Source organism: Lucilia sericata, unplaced genomic scaffold (assembly GCF_015586225.1).
Source record: "Lucilia sericata isolate MDLA Ls3-8-SP2 unplaced genomic scaffold, ASM1558622v1 Contig000067F_arrow, whole genome shotgun sequence".
Lineage (NCBI taxonomy): Eukaryota > Metazoa > Arthropoda > Insecta > Diptera > Calliphoridae > Lucilia > Lucilia sericata.
In genome coordinates this window covers 647,816-668,205 of record NW_023994101.1, presented here as the reverse complement: position 1 = coordinate 668,205, position 20,390 = coordinate 647,816, and the positions used below count along the sequence as shown (strand labels likewise).

Below are 20,390 nucleotides of genomic sequence, written 5' to 3'. Positions count from 1 at the left end.
ATATAAACTAAGAGAAATTATAAAATATAAAATTGAGAGCAAGTAAAACATGTTTAAATATAAACATTTAATATGAAAATTTTTCTTAAACCAACACAATTCACATATCACTCTACTTAAAACAAACCCCAAGTTGAGGGAGCCTTAAGAGAGCCCACTATTACTACAGTAACGTAGATAGATTGTTAAGTACTAGACCCCAATTTTTGGGGGAGAGTAAGAGTATATAGAATAGAGTACAAAACACGACAACAACACTGACGAACTGACGGACATAAAAAGCCAAATGAAACAAAACAAGCGATACATTACAAAAGTTCCCCCAATAATAGCCCGTGTGCCTAGTTCTTGAAGAGTTTAGTCAGTGATCTTTAGCCGTGGACGCAACAACGTGTACTCGGCTTAACGGAACAAAAGTTTTTTTTATATATATTCCATACAAAAAAGTAAATACTATTTAAAATATTATACAAAAAAAACTGAATAAATATATATAGTGGTTTTAATTTTAAACAATTTGAAAACGTACAAAAAATACGCTCTGCTCTTGTAAAAAAAATATAAAGTAAATAACCTCAAAAAAAATATATAAGAAAAAATATTGAAAAAAACACAGACACAGAACAAAATAGAAAATAAAATAACGAAAATAAAATTATTAAAAAAAATACAAAGAATTTTATTTTTTTCAGCTTTTTTAACGAGAAAAATATAATTTATTTTCTTTTTTTTCAACAAAGTGTTAATATTGAAATTTTAATTAAGTGTTTGTTTTTTTTTTAAAACACCACAATTTCAAGGCATTTTTATAATATAAATTTTTTATATTATTTTTGATGTTAAAAGAAAAAGAACAATGAATTTGGACTCAAGAAACACTGAGATTAAATAAAATTTGAAAATATTACATAAATGTTATTTATTTGATATTTAAAGCAACAATTTTTAAACATATAAATAAATTAGTGATTTTTCTATTTTTCTATACATTTTGTTTGTTTTTTATTTTAATGTGTTTCTGTATATATTCTATTTTTATAGGATCGTGCTCTTATCTAGTCCATTTCAATTCTTTTTTTCTTTGAAATTAACAAAAAAAGTTTAGAAAAATCTAACTAAAGAAAAAAACATAACAACAACAAAACTAGAGGCGTTTTCAAACAATCTTCAATATATAAATTACCTGCCAGTTTGAAATTTATATTTATATTTATTTTAAAAAACACACACACACAAACAAATCTTAGCCAAAATGTCGAAATCAAATGGAGGTAAAACCACCTATGTACCCACAGAATTTCAATTCTATGCTCCCAAGGAAAAGCAATCCATAGGCCAATTCATATACAACAGCAAAGATGGCACATATTTTGGACGCACACCTAAAAGTTGGGGTAAGTTTCCATCTATAATATAATATCAACAGCAATAAAACAAAATTCCTTATCATAAACACCTTGACAAGCAAAAAAAAAAAACATATATATAATAGTGGATATCTAACATAATTATCATTACCAAACAAAAATTCTTTTTGTACATTTTAATTAAGCCAACAAAATATATTTTCATGTGCATAATACTTTTATTACACCCACTTTTTGTCAAATCATCATTTATATCAGCGTATAAGAATAAAGGTTTGGCATTCTTTTAAAGTTTTTAATTTTCTTTTTATGTAAAATTGTTATTATAAAAAGAAATCAAAATTCAAACACTTGTTAAGACACATTATACAATCGTATAAATATAATAAAACAAATTATTAATTCCATGAAAATTTAAAAAAAAAATAGCAAACAAACCCAACTCTATTAACCATGTGTTTATGAATAATAAATACGAGTAATATTTTTTTTATAAAAATAAAATACATTTCTTATCAGTATTTTCAGTTTTTTTTATAATTTTTTGTTGCTTTTTATACTCATACTAGACTTTTCGAAACTCAGGGATGATGGTGGTGTGTTTCATTTTTGTGGTTATTCCGATAATGCAAGTTCATTTGTATTATTGGAATAAAATAATTATTGAGAAATTACATTTATGTTTAATTTTAAAATTTATTATATTGAACAAATTTACTTTTATTTTAGTCCAAATTTTTATTAATAATACAAATTTTGATTCAGAAAAGTTTAACCTGGAAGCCTGTCTCGGTTCTGTTTTATTCATTAATCGATTTGGTTTGGTTAATTAGTTTGAAAGGAGGATGTATATACATCAAATCCCAAGAAATACACCTAGGCATCTATAGGGCCTGTTGTACGCTCCTTAACCGGTGCCTCAGGTGGGACTCGAATCCACCACCTCCGGTCTACCAGACTAGAACACTAACCTACCAGAGGCCACTGGTTAATTAGTTAGTTTGAGAGGAAGATGTACGTTACATCAGATCCGAAGAAATACACCTAGTTCTCTAAACAATGGGTTGTTAATTACTTTAACAGTATCCCTAAAGATAATCGAAACTTTAACCTTTGGACAGACCAACTTATCTAGGCACCTCGATTTCGTTTAATTACTTAATTTTTTTTTAATATTTTTCGAAATTTACAACGTTATTATAAATTTTTATTTAATTGGTTCAAAACTCCTGTTTTCTTATAAGTCCATAAAACTTTTATATGCCCGATAAATTTAATCTATATTTCATATTTTGCAAATATATTTTTAACAAAAAAGTTTGAGCTAAACGATTAAAATAAATCAAATTAAAAATGAATATAAGAATCGAATGTTGAGTAAGGTTTGGGTCCACTAGTTTCTCCCAATTTTTAAATATACTCAGAAGTCCTATTATGAAATCATCTCTAATTAAAACATCTTTATATAACGTGTGATCGTATCTTTCTTTTGGATTTTAAGATTGATGGTTGATGCATTTTACTCCAGGGTATCCCAGTGTGGTTCAAAGAAAAATCTTTCAGTCAAACTATATCTTCATATAGAAAGCTGGAAACTTCAAACACTTAGATTAAAATTGAGTTTTTAATGGAACTCCACCAGTAAAAGTTTAAGAGTTTATATAGTCTCCATCAATATAAAGAGTGTGATTAAATCGTCTCCACCCGGGTATAGTCTGAGTGTTCTACGTAACCTCACTTTGAGATAAAACGAAAGCACGAGGTTAATACGAAGTAATACATTACACCAATACGAGCGAGACTTAAAACTGTCGAAAGCCAGTCAACAAACACAAGCCTAGTCGTACTTAAATAAAATTAGCGATGACACGAGAGTTGTTCCCCTTTTCTGTAATAAATAATCTGTATGGAATATGAAAAATCCAAATCAATCTCTCGCATTAGACTCTCAATATTTGCTTTCAAAAGCTTCTTGCTATTAGAAAGCTTAGCTCTAAAAATTACAACCATTAGAACTCTCTATTTTTAAATTCAAATTAGTACCAGTTCTAAATTTCCGATATTTTCCATTTTCTTTGAAAATAAAACAAAATTTTAGCTTTAAACTGATTTTCCTTATTAGAAAAATTACTTGCAAATTTTTCAAATATTTCTTTATCATCTAAAAATTATTATAAATATTCTATTTTAAATATTTATTCTAAAACACACATGTTGAAATTCATAAACATTTGTAGATTTCTTTCGTTTTTTACTTTTTTTCAAATTTTTGCTACTCAAAACTCAAGCTGAAAAATGCTAAAAATATTTTTTTTTTTGTTATTCAATGTCATTTAAAAGTATACGAATTTGTTTGAAATTGTATTTATAAATTAATAAACTAAGTATATAGATTACTTATGTATGTACATAAATATATATAAAATTTAGAATTTCGTTTGGGGGGGTTGGCTCTGTTTTAATTAATGATCAAGTTAATAATTAATGTAGTTTAACACTATAATACAAATTCAATAGTTTCCAAGTTTAGTCATGATTAATTTATACAATTTATTATTTTCAATAATATGAACGTACAAAAAATTACTGATTAGAATATTTATTAATTGTTCACATTTTATCTTTTTATTTAAACATTGAACAAACATGTAAATTATTCTGAAACATTTAACTGAATATTATGAGTTTTATAACTAAAACCGTTAGTTTTGCTTCAATACATCCAGTTTCCCCTTTCAAAATATTATAAAGTATAGTATAGTTATTTTAACTAATTAACATTCAAGTTAAATAAACAAAAACTAACTAACGTTTATTGAATTGTATTTATTTTTCGAAAATGAAAAAACAATTTTGAAAAATAGTAGCATTTCAGCAGCTAAATTTATAAACTGGTTTTAACTGGTTGCACAAGTTGCAATAATTAAATTTATAAACTTATTAAAATTATTGAATTAAAATGCATAAATATGGCGTTTTTCATTTAAATTAACAAACTAGGCTTTAGGAATATTTTAAACAAAATATCCCCTTGTTTTAATCTTTTTTCTATCATAACTGTTACTATTTATTTGAAATATTACAAATGTTCTGCTAATCCTTTTAATGAAATGTCTACACATTTTCAATACATTTCTAATGTTGAGTTGAAGGTTAATAACTTTTTGCCTTTCAGCGGCTGACTGCCAGGTATTCCTTTTAGTTAGGTGTGTTTTATTATTGATGATCATTTATTATTTAGTCCAGATAACATTAGCTGGAATCCTACCAAGAAACACCATTTAACTAATTGAAGTATGTCTAGAATAATATATAGTTATTTTTGTTGTAGTTTGGAAAAATAAAAAAAATTATTAATTTATGTTATTTACCTGTTTTGAAAAGGGTTTGTCGGTTAATTTCTTGAGGTTGGTATTTTAGTAAATGTGTAATTAAAGTACAAATATTTTTTATCGAAAAATTTGGTCAAGAATTTGTGAACAATGTCTGTAACAAGCCCTTTTTGTTTAAGCAACTACATACCGGGGGTTAATATCAGCATTCGCCTTCAAATACATTTTAAAAGTTCTAGTTCAGTTCTAGTTCAGTTCTAGTTCAGTTCTAGTTCAGTTCTAGTTCAGTTATAGTTCAGTTCTAGTTCAATTCTAGTTCAGTTCTTAGTTCAGTTCTAGTTCAATTCTAGTTCAGTTCTAGTTTAATTCTAGTTCAGTTCTATTTCAGTTCTAGTTCAGTTCTAGTTCCAGTTCTAGTTCAGTTCTAGTTTCAGTTCTAGTTCAGTTCTAGTCAGTTCTAGTTCAGTTCTAGTTCAGTTCTAGTTCAGTTCTAGTTCAGTTCTAGTTCATTAGTTCAGTCTAGTTCAGTTCAGTCAGTTCTAGTTCGTTCTAGTTCAGTTCTAGTTCAGTTCTAGTTCAGTTCTAGTTCAGTTCTAGTTCAGTTCTAGTTCAGTTCTAGTTAGTTCTAGTTCAGTTCTAGTTCAGTTCTAGTTCAGTTCTAGTTCAGTTCTAGTTCAGTTCTAGTTAGTTCTAGTTCAGTTCTAGTTCAGTTCTAGTTCAGTTCTAGTTCAGTTCTAGTTCAGTTCTAGTTCAGTTCTAGTTCAGTTCTAGTTCAGTTCTAGTTCAGTTCTAGTTCAGTTCTAGTTCAGTTCTAGTTCAGTTCTAGTTCAGTTTCTAGTTCAGTTAGTAGTCTAGTTCAGTTCTAGTTCAGTTCTAGTTCAAGTTCTAGTTCAGTTCTAGTTCAGTTCTAGTTCAGTTCTAGTTCAGTTCTAGTTCAGTCTAGTTCAGTTCTAGTTCAGTTCTAGTTCAGTTCTAGTTCAGTTCTAGTTCAGTTCTAGTTCAGTTCTAGTTCAGTTCTAGTTCAGTTCTAGTTCAGTTCTAGTTCAGTTCTAGTTCAGTTCTAGTTCAGTTCTAGTCAGTTCTAGTTCAGTTCTAGTTCAGTTCTAGTTCAGTTCTAGTCGTTCTAGTTCAGTTTCTAGTTCAGTTCTAGTTCAGTTCTAGTTCAGTTCTAGTTCAGTTCTAGTTCAGTTCTAGTTCAGTTCTAGGTCAGTTCTAGTTCAGTTCTAGTTCAGTTCTAGTTCAGTTCTAGTTCAGTTCTAGTTCAGTTTCTAGTTCAGTTCTAGTTCAGTTCTAGTTCAGTTCTAGTTCAGTTCTAGTTCAGTTCTAGTTCAGTTCTAGTTCAGTTCTAGTTCAGTTCTAGTTCAGTTCTAGTTCAGTTCTAGTTCAGTTCTAGTTCAGTTCTAGTTCAGTCTAGTTCAGTTCTAGTTTCAGTTCTAGTTCAGTTCTAGTTCAGATCTATTAAATCAAAGTATGGATAGTTTTATCTCTAAGTAAATATGACGTAATGTGACAAAAATAGATCTGGCGGTGGAAATGACCATACACATACATATGTATGTATGTATGTATTTCTGGAAAAACTTCTGCACAACACTGAAACCTCAAAACAATAAAATAAATTTTTATAAAAGTCGTAAACTAATTAAATACTTAGTTTAAGTAAAAACATAATAAAATCAGTTTTATTCCTTTATAATAACTCATAAAAAATTTGCCTAGCACCACAGAAATGGGCAGAAAACACTTGGTCTAAAAACTTTTATAATAATTAAAAAATATTATAGTAAATCTCTCTTTATGAGTTAGATAAACACAATTTTTATAGATTTTTCCTTTGACGGTTATTATCAAAAGTTTCGCAAAAGGTACTTAAGAGAATTTGAATAAGTTGACAAATATTTATTAAATAAAATATCAATTGCTATAATTTAGTAAAAAGCGGCATAAAATCTATAACCAAGAACTCATTAAACCCATTGAATACTTTAAACGAAATCATTATTGATACCTTTTATACAATTCCAATATATTTAATTTTCTTTTTTATTTACTCAGGGTTGTAGTAATTTAAAAAAAGAATAGTAACAAAAATTAATTTGTTTTTTTTTTTTCAAATAAAAATTCAATTAAAATACATTATTAGTTTGTAGTTTTATCTGACGGCCTGTCTTTCTAAGCGTCTGTCCATCCGTCTAACTGTCACACAGAAACAACACCTGTAATTAAATGTCAGCTACCCAATGAACAAAAATTAGTGTGTCATTTACAACTCACTAAACAATATTGCTATAAATTTGTTTTTTTCCTATATATCAGCTAATGAATTAAATGTCTGATTTTATTTTTTTAATAGTGACAAACGTTTAAACAAATTGTAGCACCCACCACCCCCTGGTTTAACTAAACAATTGATTTTGTTTATGAGATTAAATGTGAGAATTAAAACAAACAATGAACTTTTAAAACTTGACAAAAAAGCGAAACGAAACGCTTGAATTAACAACTAAATATACATATTTACTATATTATCAGAGACTAATAAAATCTCAATAAAAACAGTGGCAGAAATAATTATATAAAATTAATGATTAAAACTGGATTAAGTGTAATTTTAAGGTGAATTACAGCAAGTAGTATGATCAACATTATTAATATAAAGTCAAGATACTAAAAACTCATTTGATGTAAAAATTTGAGACTCATTATGAATGTATTCTAAAAGTATTAAAAAATTTTGAGAATAAGGATACAAAACTGATTCAAAATTGGTTTCATAAATTGAACATTTAAGTGTTTTTCTTAATCATGATCTCTGTCAAACATAATCCATCATGAAATGATTTGTTTAACTTACAAATCTTTAAGACTTTCAAATCAATCATAAGCTAAATACTTTTGCTTTTAAAAAGTAAGAGAGGGAGGTGGTTCCTCTTGCCAAAAGAATAAGTAAAAATTTCAAATAATTAAGGTAATTTAATATCTTTTTAAAAATAAAAACACCTTCACAAAATTGTATTCATTTGAAAAGCTCATCATTAACTCTAACCACGAGAAATATATGAAATTTAAAGAGTTCATTAAGGTCAGCAGTTGATGTCATAGTAATGACTACTATTCATAACACACTCTCTAAGGCATAGAAAATAGCTAACCAGGTGTTACTTAAAGTCCCCAAAGACAAAAACCATAAACGTTTTTAACGGCTGTTAATGGTTTGAAAACTAAAATAGACCTTTTTATTATTTAGAACAAGTACTAACTATCTATCTATGTATTTAGTATTATGGGTGTAGTCCTTATTACTTAAATGTTAGGATATAACCTTAAGACCATAAGGAATACACCAACACCATCAACATTTTAATGTTTATTTAAGACAATGACACAACTAAAAAATTCTCTCTTTTCCTGCCGTCTGACAAATTTCTTTCATCAACTCGACAAACAATTAAGTTAACAAACACAGCAGTGATGTCATATTGAGCATAAATACATACATATGACAACATGAAAACAATCAGGAATATAAACAAAAGTTGTTAACCATGTTAACAAAGCAGGATGCTTTCGCCTTAGACAACAAAATGAAATCATCTGGAAAGACAACAACAGCAACAACACAATAAACTCACTTCCAAATGAAAACAAAATTTTAGAATAAATATAATTAAAACTCACTATATAATTAACCTTATTTTTTTTTCTTTTTTCTTTGTATAATTTAAATTTCAATATATTCGATTTTACTTTTTTTTATTTGTTATTGATTGATTTGGCTTGATCGTAAAATGTGATAATTTTCTAATGAATTGAAACTAACGTCACAATTGTTGTTTTCACATAAAACGTATTTTAAAACGTCATAAAAGTCGCCAATCTAGTTGAAGTGTTTGTCTGATAAAAAGATTTGTTTTATTTGTATAAATTTTCATTGGAATTGAGTTTTTAGTGGTCAAATTTATATAAAAAACAAAATTTCGATATTATTGTCTACGTAATACCACAATTAAGGTTTTCATAACTGAAAAGATATGTAATCTTAACTACTTTGTTAAAATTCTTGACTCGACATCTTACGATCGTTTATATTCTTGTGTACTTGAAGTTTAAATCAAAAATTTTATTATCTTTCCATATTGAAAAGAGATAAGAGTGAAAAAGCCACTTAAATGTTTTATATCAAATAGAAGGGAAGTTATAGCAAAAACTTGGGTATAAATAAAAACCGATTGATTAAATATTAAAAATGTTTTTTTTTAAAGGCCTGTAGCAACTGATTAAATGAGATCATTTGATATCCAAATTAGAAATATAGACTCAACTACTTATAGACTATACTACATACTAGATTACATACTAGACTACAGACTTGATTATAGACTATAGACTAGACTATTACTAGATTATAGACTAGACTATAGACTAGACTATAGACTAGACTATAGACTAGACTATAGACTAGACTATAGACTAGACTATAGACTAGACTATAGACTAGACTATAGACTAGACTATAGACTAGACTATAGACTAGACTATAGACTAGACTAAGACTAGACTATAGACTAGACTATAGACTAGACTATAGACTAGACTATAGACTAGACTATAGACTAGACTATAGACTAGACTATAGACTAGACTATAGACTAGACTAGACTAGACTATAGACTAGACTAGACTATAGACTAGACTATAGACTAGACTATAGACTAGACTATAGACTAGACTATAGACTAGACTATAGACTAGACTATAGACTAGACTATAGACTAGACTATAGACTAGACTATAGACTAGACTATAGACTAGGACTATAGACTAGACTATAGACTAGACTATAGACTAGACTATAGACTAGACTATAGACTAGACTATATACTAGATTATAGACTAGACTATAGACTTGACTATAGACTAGACTATAGACTGAAAAAAGTTTTGACCTTAAACCCTCGATCCATAAACCGGGATCAATTAACTTTACTTAATTATAATCAATTATCTTAAATTAATAATGCAAAGGCCTTTTAATAACTGTTAATTAATGTCCATAAATTAAAAATGGCAAATTTATGTTAATCTCTAGATAAATTAGCATATTTAGCTACAAAATCAGACACAAGCTTATAAAACGTGAAAATGTAAACCTCTACAAATAACAAGAGGCCGCCGAACAGCTAATACCGATCAATATTAAGTACAAATGATTTTTTTTTATTTACACAACATCCCAAGAAAACAAAATATATAAACATCAAAAAAAAAAGAATATAAAACCTTTTTTGTTAGATATTTTGCTAACAGACTGTTAACTTTAACAATACGGTGAGAATTAATAATACCAACGATTTACTTGATTTACCCAATCGAACGTTTTAATGTGTTTTTCCCTTTATTATTTTCTCGTTTCATATAAACAAACAAATGTATGCAGATATTTTAGCTTAAACAATTATCAGCTACGCTTTTTTTAAGTTTGTGTTTTTTTTTTTTTTTTTTTGTTGAGAAAACCAAAAACAAGTATACAACTGCATTGAGTTAGACAAATCTGGATATAACTTGAACAGGTGAGAATATTACAGATACAGATGTTTTTCTTTTTGTTGTTATAGACAAACTTTAATGTAGCAGAAACTCAAACCCAGACGAAATGGTATCCAAGTGTATTAAACTTTAAAGTCAATCATAGAGAAACATTTTTGCTTTAAGCCGTTTATATGTTTTTTTTATTTCTCAAATTTAATTAACAAAAATAACAACAACTCGTTGGGTAAACAAATTAATAACAACAAAAACCTTTTTTAAAATTTTAAATCTTTAAATGAAATGACACGATTGAATTATTTTCTATAAACCCTTAGGCGGGACTTTATTTTTATGCTTTCAAAAACTTAAACTTTTTGTCTCGATTTTTTATAACAAACAATTAAAATTAAACATCATTAGTCTTGAATAATTAATATCTGTCTGTTTCTTTTGAATTAATCTCAAATTTCGAATAAAAAATAAAACACACAACTTCAAAACTGGTTGAATTTTAAATACAAAATTTCCATAATTTAGAGATTAAAACAAAGATAACGACAAAAGAGAATCATAACATAAAGATTTAGGTTAAAAAATCAGTTGGAAGGGCTTTAAAGATTATTCAACTCGCTAGAAAAGTTTATAGATTTTTAACAGTTGTTGTAAATTAATGTAAAAAGATTCTTAAAGTATTTCAGAACTGGTTAGGGAATGTATTAATTTGAGAATCTAAGGCACTTAATCAAACGCTTTCAGAACTATTGAATGTAAAAATTTGCTATAGTAGAACTGGTTCTGTGATATGATAAGTTCGAAGAGAAAAAGCTTCAATAAATCGGAATGGAATCGTTTAGAGTCAAATTGTCTCTTTTATTTTTATACACATATCTGTTAGTATATTTTCTACCCTATAACGTTGAATCTTTTAAGATAGCGATGTCTTTTCATTCATCTATATGTATGTTGGAATCAAATTTCTGAAGACCCCAGATATATTTGAAATTAAAATCTTCAATAATTCTATTAGACATGTTTTAGAGAAGTTTTCTATTTAAAAATAAGGAATGTCGTTTCATAAATAACGAAGATATGAAGAAAATTTCGAAAACCCCATGATTTTTCGATGATCTTCAATAAATTTTGGGAAGCTATGTTCGATATGTTCAAGTGACCCAACTCAAAAAATCGATTTTGATGAATTTTGCACCAAGCTTAGTACTATTGGATAGTAGGCCAAGAACAAAATTTCAGTTCTATCAGTCAAGAACTGCCAGACTTAGAGGGGGGTCAAAGTTGGACATTTTGGTCATATAGGGTTATATTGAAATGAGTGTAACTTTTTACCTATTGGTTCTAGAAAAAATTTACCAAAGGAGTTCATATAGCTATTTTGTCGTAGTTTACAAAAAACATAATTAAATTTTTTAAAAATTTTTTTTCAATCAGAAGACATCAATTTTAAAAGTTGGCTCACTTGACGCGAAATTTCACATATGTTTATGTAGGCAATATGTATATCAGATGAAAGATTTTCGAAAGACTTTTCATTTGATATACATCAGTCTAGGAAAAGAATTATATGTTTGAAAAAAATCTGGAAAAAATGGGAAAAAAATTAGGTTTTGCGGATTTTAGACATATTTTTGAAACATTTATGCACTTTGTGTGAAGCGACTGAATACGGCCCCTGAAGGCTTAAGGTGCCGACTTTAATAAGATAACTATTTTCCTATATCCCCGACCGGATATTCCTAAATTCTTAAACATTTCTATTGCATTTTTCACCAAAAAAATACTATATTTATTAGAAAATTCTTATAAACAAATTAATGATCTAATAAAATCTCAAGCTATGTTAAAATGAAAATTATAGCCAAAAAATTTTGTGTGATTTTGTCTATATTTTACTTTTTTTTTAACAAAATATTTAAAAAAATATATAAAATACAGACAGTGTTAAAAAGTCATTAAAAATCATATACACATAAATATAAATATAAATTGTATCCACATAAATAAATACAAATACCATGATAAAGAAGAGATAGATTTAAATGAATATAGAACAAATGTTTAAATTTTTTCTTTTTTTTGTATAAAATTTCTATAATTTAGCTTTCCTTATCTAACATCAACATGGTTTTTTCCAATGACGTCATTTGTCTATTTATTTTTTATTTTCTTTGGTCTGTCTATCAGTGAGTGATTTTGAAATTGTAAAAATATATACATAATTAAAGAAAATTATATATTTTTTTCTTCAACAAGAAAAACAAAATCAACAACTGAGAAAAAATTTATTTAAGATTTTTTTTGTGATTTTTTTTTTTTTCATTTTTTGGCGCATACTTTAATAAATTTGAATTTGTGAAAATAAAAAGTTTTTTGGTTTGTTTGTTCCTTTTTAGGCCAGATGCTTGAAAAGTATCTCAGGGGGTGGTTTTTGTATTATCATTTTATGTCGTGACCTAATATAATATGTAACAAGTTTATATAGGAAATGGGTCAACTTTTTTGTTTTTAAGGGTAATTTTTGTTTTTATTGTTCCGTTTGTAGGTTTAGTTTTGAAACTTATTTTTTATTTATTAGAAATATACTTATGTTTGGAAGAAAAAAAGGGGACCAATAATGAATGAACCTTTTTATATATATGGGAGCTTCAGTTTAAGACTATAAACTTGTAGAAAGAGAGAGTGAGTTTGAAACATAGTTGGTTTAACTGTAAACTAATATATGTTGCACTGACAATGATATGGTCCTTCATATAAGCTTTGTCATGGGTTATTTATTTTTTATAACTAAAAGTCATATAAAAAAAAGTTTCTTAGAAGTTACTTATTAAGGTATTAAAGCTAAAGGAAAAAAAAGAGTCTTTTAATAAAACTAATGATCCTTAGAAGACGTAAAGCTAAAAAAAAGTTTAATACATTTTCGCAAAAATAAATGTCATAGTGGGTAACTTCTGCAAAAAGGAATTATAATAATTATAAATACGAGTTTTGTTTTAATTTTATTAAATTAGAACATTTTTAGTGTCAAAATAGAGAAATACATTTTATAGATTATTTCTTAAGGCATAGTTTAATAGTAGTTAGTTTAACCTGGTTTAACTTGTAAAACAAACTTATTTTAAACAGTCAACATCTTTTGCAAAGTAGTTTCTAGAATCTAGATCGCCAAAGATCGCTATCATGAAACGAGAGAATATAAACATAACACAACCGCTAACGAAATTCATGAAAACTAAACTTTAAAGCTAACAAAAAAGCTCATGTATAGATTTACTTAAATGTCTGAGACACATTATCTCGATCAATCTATTAATTATTAGGTATATAAACACAGTGGTATAAATCCTCTCTAGGGTCTGAACATAGAACATAGAACACAACTCGATTTTTATGCCAGTAATAAGCGTTTTCTGAAAGGGACCTTATATAAGGGGGGTAGGGTCAGTTATAGGCCGATCCTCATAGAACTTGGTAGAGAAATTTTGGCTCCCATAAAACTTATTTGTGACGAATTTCAGCGCTATACTCTAATTTTTAAGTCAGAAATGAGGATTAAAGTAATTTTCGGAAGGGGACCTTATATGGAGGGGTAGAGTCATTTATAAACCGATCCTTACAAAATTTAACAAAGATATTAAGGTTGCTATAAAATATATTAATATCGAATTACAGCGCTATAAATGCTTCTTTTAGACAGTTATGAGCGTTAAAGTAATTTTCGGAAGGGGACCTTATATGGAATGTAAGGTCAATTATAAGCCGATCCTTTTAAAATTTTACAAGGAGATAAAGGTTCCTATAAAACATACTTGTGCCGACTATTACCGCTATAGATGCTTCTTTTAGCCAGTTGTAAGCGTTAAAGTCATTTTTTGAGGGAACCTTATACTAAACAAACTGCATGAATATAAAATATCTGTGCAAAGTTTCAGCTTGCTAGCTATTTCCATTTGGACTCTACCGTGTTTTTAACAGACTGACGGACGGTCATGGCTAGATCGTCTTTAAATCTAATGAGAACCAGGAATATATATATATATACTTTTCTGGGTCTTAGATCAATATTTCGATGTGTTACAAATAGAATGACAAAAACAGTATATCCCCCCATCTTTTTAATGATGGGTATAAAAAGCTCACATCATTCTAGTTTTGAGGCATGTTCTATTTGTGTCAACCACTGCTTTTGATTAATAGAAACTGTCATACAATATTTGTATAACATTGTCTAAGCAACACTTCCTGGAGTCTTGCCAAAATCATTTTTTGTAAAAACAAACTTTTTAAATTTTTTTATATTTATTATAAATTCGATTTCTTATATAAAAAAAAGCAACTTCTTATTAAAACCCCCACATTTTTTTTTTTTTATTTGTAATCATTTCATATTAAAACATTGACATTCTATTTAACGCATAGTTTTCACCCCACCCGTGGTGCTATAAGAAGGAGCGTAAAGAAAATGAAAACATAAAAAAAAACCTGTAAATGTCTAACAAAAAATTGTTGTTGTTTTTTTCTAGTTATTCATAGTTGTATATTTGTATTGTTTACAATTGAATGCCAACAAGTCTATATGTATTTATTTGGCGCCAATAAGGCCATTAACCAGTAACCGCTCCTTTATACGTAATTTTCATAGTTTTTTCATGATATGAACGTTTTTTTTTTTTTTGGAGGGTAAAAATTTGGTCTCAAAAACTATGTATGTAAGATAATGTGTTTGGTTAGTTTAACAGGATAACACTCCTTTAACCATACAGTATGGGGAAAAAGTCTAAAAACATTTAAAGTTAAAAATAAATAGTTTAAAATTTCTTGAAGAATTCTAATTTCAATAATTTTATATTTTTTGCATAAGAAAAAAAATTACAATAGTTTTTTATGTTTAAGCTACATACTTTTGTTACTTACTGTACAAAAACTTTACTATGACTGAAATAAAACCTAAAGAAAACTTATTTTGAAAACAAAAAACTTTAATATGTTTTAGATGTCGTCATGTTAATATAAAAACATTTTATATTTTTTTTTTTGAAGAGAACTGTTAATAAACTTAAGTTTTTGCTAAAAAAATTTTAACCGAAGTTTATTTTTATAACATTTCTTTAAGAGACAAATATCTTATAAAATTCAACAAGTGATGCTAAAACTAATCCAATCAATTTAATTTATTATTTATAATCAAAAAAGGGGATGTAAGGAAGAAAAAGCTGAACATTTATTTTAATGTTTGGAAGGACCATTTTATGTTTTAAGTCAACAAAAGTTTATAGTAGAGTCAAAGAAAATAAAGAAACTTTATTAAAGCCCCCTAAAAGAAGTCATTGTAAATTTAAATTAAATCAGTGCTTGGCTGACATAAACAACAAGGGCCGAAAGCTAAGCACATAAATAATAACGAAGTTTTTGAAAACAAACACAAAAGAACAGGACTAGCAGTGGGTTATATAAAAGCTTTCAAACTAATGTTTAATAGAAATATATTCTCTTCATGCCAACCTCTGTTCTTTTCATATAAAAATATACATACGATTTTTTCTCCCATCCTTTGCTTCCTTAAAACATTTTTATTTTAACCCTAATAACTTTTCAACTGACCATAAAGATTTGATTTGACAACTCACTTTTTTTTCGTTTCAACATCAATACGCCATCACTTTTAATTTTTTACACTTGAACGCCTTAGAAAGCATCTAGACGATTTCGTTAGTTAGTTGCCGTATATTGTATATTTAAAGTTGTAAAATTTCATTTTATATTTATTTATACTTGAAACGACAACCTTGGCATTGGAATTCTATACAGTTTTAACATTTTGTTTCTATATAGAAATTCAACCACAAAAAATATGAGATATAATTTATTTGAATTGTTAACAGATATAATGAAAAAAAGTAAATGTAAATGTATTTTTAAGTACGCTACTCTTGAAAATGTAAGTAATTTTTTTAACATGAACGTAAAGTTGGAGTTAAGCTAAAGTTTAAAGCTTTGAGCTTTGATTGAGTTTAAAGTATTTAAAAGAGCTTTCATTTTAAACTTAGTACAAAATAAAAGTTTTTGTACTTCAGTCAAGCTTTTTAAAAGCTTTTACTAAAAGTTTTCTACATTAAATTTCCATTAAATAAGCTTTAATAGCGAGTTCAACGTAATACAAGATAAAACTACTTTAAATCTTAAAAACATTCTGTTTAAAATTAGTTAAAAATTGTTTGCTAAAGAAACTTTAAAAAGCTCAAACAAGTTTTTTAAAAACTCTTGTTGAATTTGCATTAAAAAAGCTTTCATAACATTTGCCGTAATTCATGATAAATAAACGTTTTAATTTAAAATCTGAAAAACTTTCTACTTAAACTAGTTAAGAATAAGTAACTCTTCAAAGCTTAGACAAGATTTTTAAAAGCTTCTGTTAAAAGATCGCTACATCGAATTTCCATTAACTTAAAACCTTGAAAGCTTTATGTTTAAACTCAATTTAAAGAAACTTTAAAAAGCTCATACAAACTTTTTGAAAGCTTTTGTATAAAAGAATATGATTATCCGTAATTTTTAACCCAAGATTAAACTATGTTTTAATACATAGTTTTGAGTTTGGAAGTGTTAAGAATAATTTCTAAAAATTTTAACTTTTTAATGTTAAAGGGTACCTTAAAGTCTACTCTAAACAACTTTGCCTTTAAATATTTTATTTTATTATTATTGTTATATTATTATATACTTATATGCTACCACATGACACAGTCCACGGGTATTTGCAATTATAAGTTAATTTTAATACCTCTACGCGCAGTTACTACTGAAATATGTAAAAAAAGCTGTAATTTCCTTATTTGCCAATATAATAAACTTGTATTCAGTTGTATTTATGTATAAAACGTGTTAATTTACATTTTTTTTTTTTTTTTTTTGTAAAATAATATTTACGCCACTAATCAAGCGTTTTTTTACACATGGACAGCAGAAGTTTAGTTTGTGAAGCTTTTTTCATTCTTTCCCTAAACCTTGATTAAATACAGTAACAGAATTTTAAATACAAAATGTAGGGCTAGTGTTAAACTAAAAGATTAAACGTAGTAATTAAACCTTTGTTAAGCATGATTTAATTAAGTTTAACCTTAAAACAATAATTTAAATTTATTAATTTTTCAATAAAAATTGTAATTCTTACACGCCATATAATTAAACTTTTAATAGTTTATTAAAATTTTATTAACTATCTCTTTAATTTAATTAATTTTTCTATTTTTTTTTTTAATTTGCAGGTCAATTGATGCTATTCTATGGCATTTTCTACATTGTATTAGCTGGTTTATTTACAATTTGTATGGAAGGTCTTTTCTCCACATTGCACGATAACGAACCCAAATGGAAACTAGATGAATCATTAATCGGTACAAATCCCGGCATGGGCTTCCGCCCCTTAAGTGAAGAAACTGAACGTGGTTCCGTTATACAGTTCGACACCAAAAAGAATGCCGAAAAGAAATATTGGATTGATTTATTAGATGAATATATGAAAGGTACGGGCAGCATTATATATAAGACTAAATTTGAATTATTTTCCTATTTTTTTTCCAATTTTAGACTACAATGAAACCCATGTTGGCAAAAGTTGTTCCTTCAATCAAACCCACAATCCCGAAGATGTTTGTATGGTTGATATTAAGGAATTTGGTGGTTGCTCTCCACAAAAAGCCTACGGCTATAATAATACCCGTCCATGTGTTTTCTTGAAATTGAACAAGATCTTCAAGTGGGTGCCTGAATTTTATGATGATCCTAAAGATTTGCCCGAAACTATGCCCGTACAATTGAAGAAACACATCGAGGATGTCGATCCTTTAAGCGTAAGTTTAACAAAAAAATTTATTCAAAATTGTATATAATTTCTGAACATAACGTGATCAATTAGTAGCTTTTCCATATAAAATTCGCGTTTCCATTGAAAAAAAGCTTTTCCATAGAAAAGAAGCTTTTCCCTAGAAAAGTAGCTTTTCCCTAGAAAAGTAGCTTTTCAATAGAAAAGTAGCTTTTCAATAGAAAAGTAGCTTTTCAATAGAAAAGTAGCTTTTCAATAGAAAAGTAGCTTTTCAATAGAAAAGTAGCTTTTCAATAGAAAAGTAGCTTTTCAATAGAAAAGTAGCTTTTCAATAGAAAAGTAGCTTTTCAATAGAAAAGCAGCTTTTCAACAGAAAAGTAAAAAAAAAGAAAAGTAAAGAATAAAAAGTAGCTTTTCCATAGAAAAGAAGCTTTTCCATAGAAAAAAAGCTTTTTCATAGAAAAAAAGCTTTTTCATAGAAAAAAAGCTTTTTCATAGAAAAGAAGCTTTTTCATAGAAAAGTAGCTTTTCCATAGAAAAGTACCTTTTCCATAGAAAAGAAGCTTTTCCATAGAAAAGAAGCTTTTCCATAGAAAAGAAGCTTTCCCATAGAAAAGAAGCTTTTCCATAGAATAGTAGCTTTTTCATAGAAAAGCTTTTTCTTAGAAAACTTTCCTTTCCATAGAAAACTTACTTTTCCTCACGTACTTCTCTGTAAAAACTTGATTTTCACATGATTTTCTATAGAAAACTAGCTTTTCACTATAAAATTTTCTTTCTATAAAAAATATTCAATTCTGATTTTCCTTGTTTCTAAATAAAACATTTCTCTCTCTCTCTCCTTACAGCGTCAACAAATCTGGGTTAGCTGTGATGGCACCAATGCTGAGGACAAAGAAAACTTGGGTGAAGTCAAATACTATCCTTCTCAAGGTTTCCCCGCCTACTATTATCCCTTCCTTAACCAGCCCGGCTACTTGAGTCCCTTAATCGCTGTACAATTTGAAAAATTGCCCCTTAACAAAATGGTCAACATTGAATGTCGTGCCTGGGCGAAGAATATCATTTACAGTGGCAGTGTACGCGATCGCAAGGGTTCCGTTACCTTCCAAATCTTTATCGATTAGGGTATAATAGACGTGATCAATCAAGCAGCATTAGGTGTTGTTACAAATAGAAACCTTTTGCCATAATGGCCTTTTTATTATTATTTTTTTTTTAATAAAAAAAACCAACAACAACTGCAAACAATTTATGCCATTAACATTTCCTAGTAAAGAAAAAACACACACACACACATACAAACACGCATATATACAACCATACAATCACAGACACACATTTTAATACTTTCTATACTATCGGTCTGTCTGTCTGCCTAACAGTCAGTTTGTCTAAAAATCTTTCTATTTATAAAAAATAATTGTTTTTGTTTTTTGTGTTTTTTTTTTTTTTAAACTTGTAATGAAATTTATTAAATTAACTATTTAAAGATTAAAAGATTTTATTGAACCGTGTCGGTTCTAGTAGTTTATTATTTAAAAAAAGATAATTCTACTATAACAACAATAGCAACAACAAATTATTTAAAATTACAAAAAACAAACGCACAAATTAAAAGAAATAAAAAAACAATTTAAAACAAATCAAATGCAATGAAATAGTAACCTGAACGTAACTAAATGAATTTGAATTTAAATTTTGTACTCGTATGTGATTTTGCTTTTGTTTTAACATTTGTTTTGTTACATTTATACCATAATTAAATAAATAAATATTTCTTAATTATTTTATTTCTTTTTGGCCATTAAGAGAAAGAGAATATAAAATGTTTATCATGTGTTATTTAATGTTAATTAATTAATTAAATTGTAAAAGTGTTAAGTGTAGAATGTACATAATTTCATATTGCAACAAGATCTATAATAATAATAGATACTTTACAATAGACCTAAGCTGTAAACAAATTAAATGAAATGAATAGATAAAATCTTTAAGCTAAAAATATTTACAAAATTGTATTTGAATTGTTAAGAATATATTATTATTAAGTCTGTTGTCTTGTTGTATTTCAAATATTTCTGCTTCTTCTTATTCTTTTACTGTTAACTTCTATATAATTATTAGTCTTTACGAAAACTTTTTTGTTGAATTAACTGCACTTTACCATTTAAAGTGCAGGCCATTTTCAATGTTTCAAAACCCTTGTTTATTTATGTAATTATATATTTGTATTTTACCAAAAACTTTAAGAAAAAAAAAAATAACATAAATTTACAAAATTTTATTTTGTGAATTTAAAAATAAAAAACTAAATTGTTTCATTTT

The 20,390-nt window shown here is 27.2% G+C and overlaps 1 protein-coding gene across 2 annotated transcripts; it reads left to right on the top strand.

Moving 5' to 3' along the window:
- The first annotated feature begins 220 nt into the window (after positions 1-220).
- On the top strand, positions 221-19,513 carry LOC119616320 (sodium/potassium-transporting ATPase subunit beta-1). 2 transcript variants are annotated; one of them, XM_037972671.1, is made up of 5 exons: positions 221-446; positions 1,042-1,394; positions 17,506-17,763; positions 17,828-18,090; positions 18,911-19,513. In XM_037972671.1, exons 2-5 carry the CDS (start codon positions 1,253-1,255, stop codon positions 19,187-19,189), a joined length of 942 nt encoding a protein of 313 aa, XP_037828599.1. In that variant the 5' UTR covers positions 221-446; positions 1,042-1,252; the 3' UTR covers positions 19,190-19,513. The 2 variants fall into 2 exon arrangements, with proteins under 2 accessions (XP_037828599.1, XP_037828600.1); XM_037972672.1 differs by having other exon boundaries at positions 314-565.
- Positions 19,514-20,390: the final 877 nt, after the last annotated feature.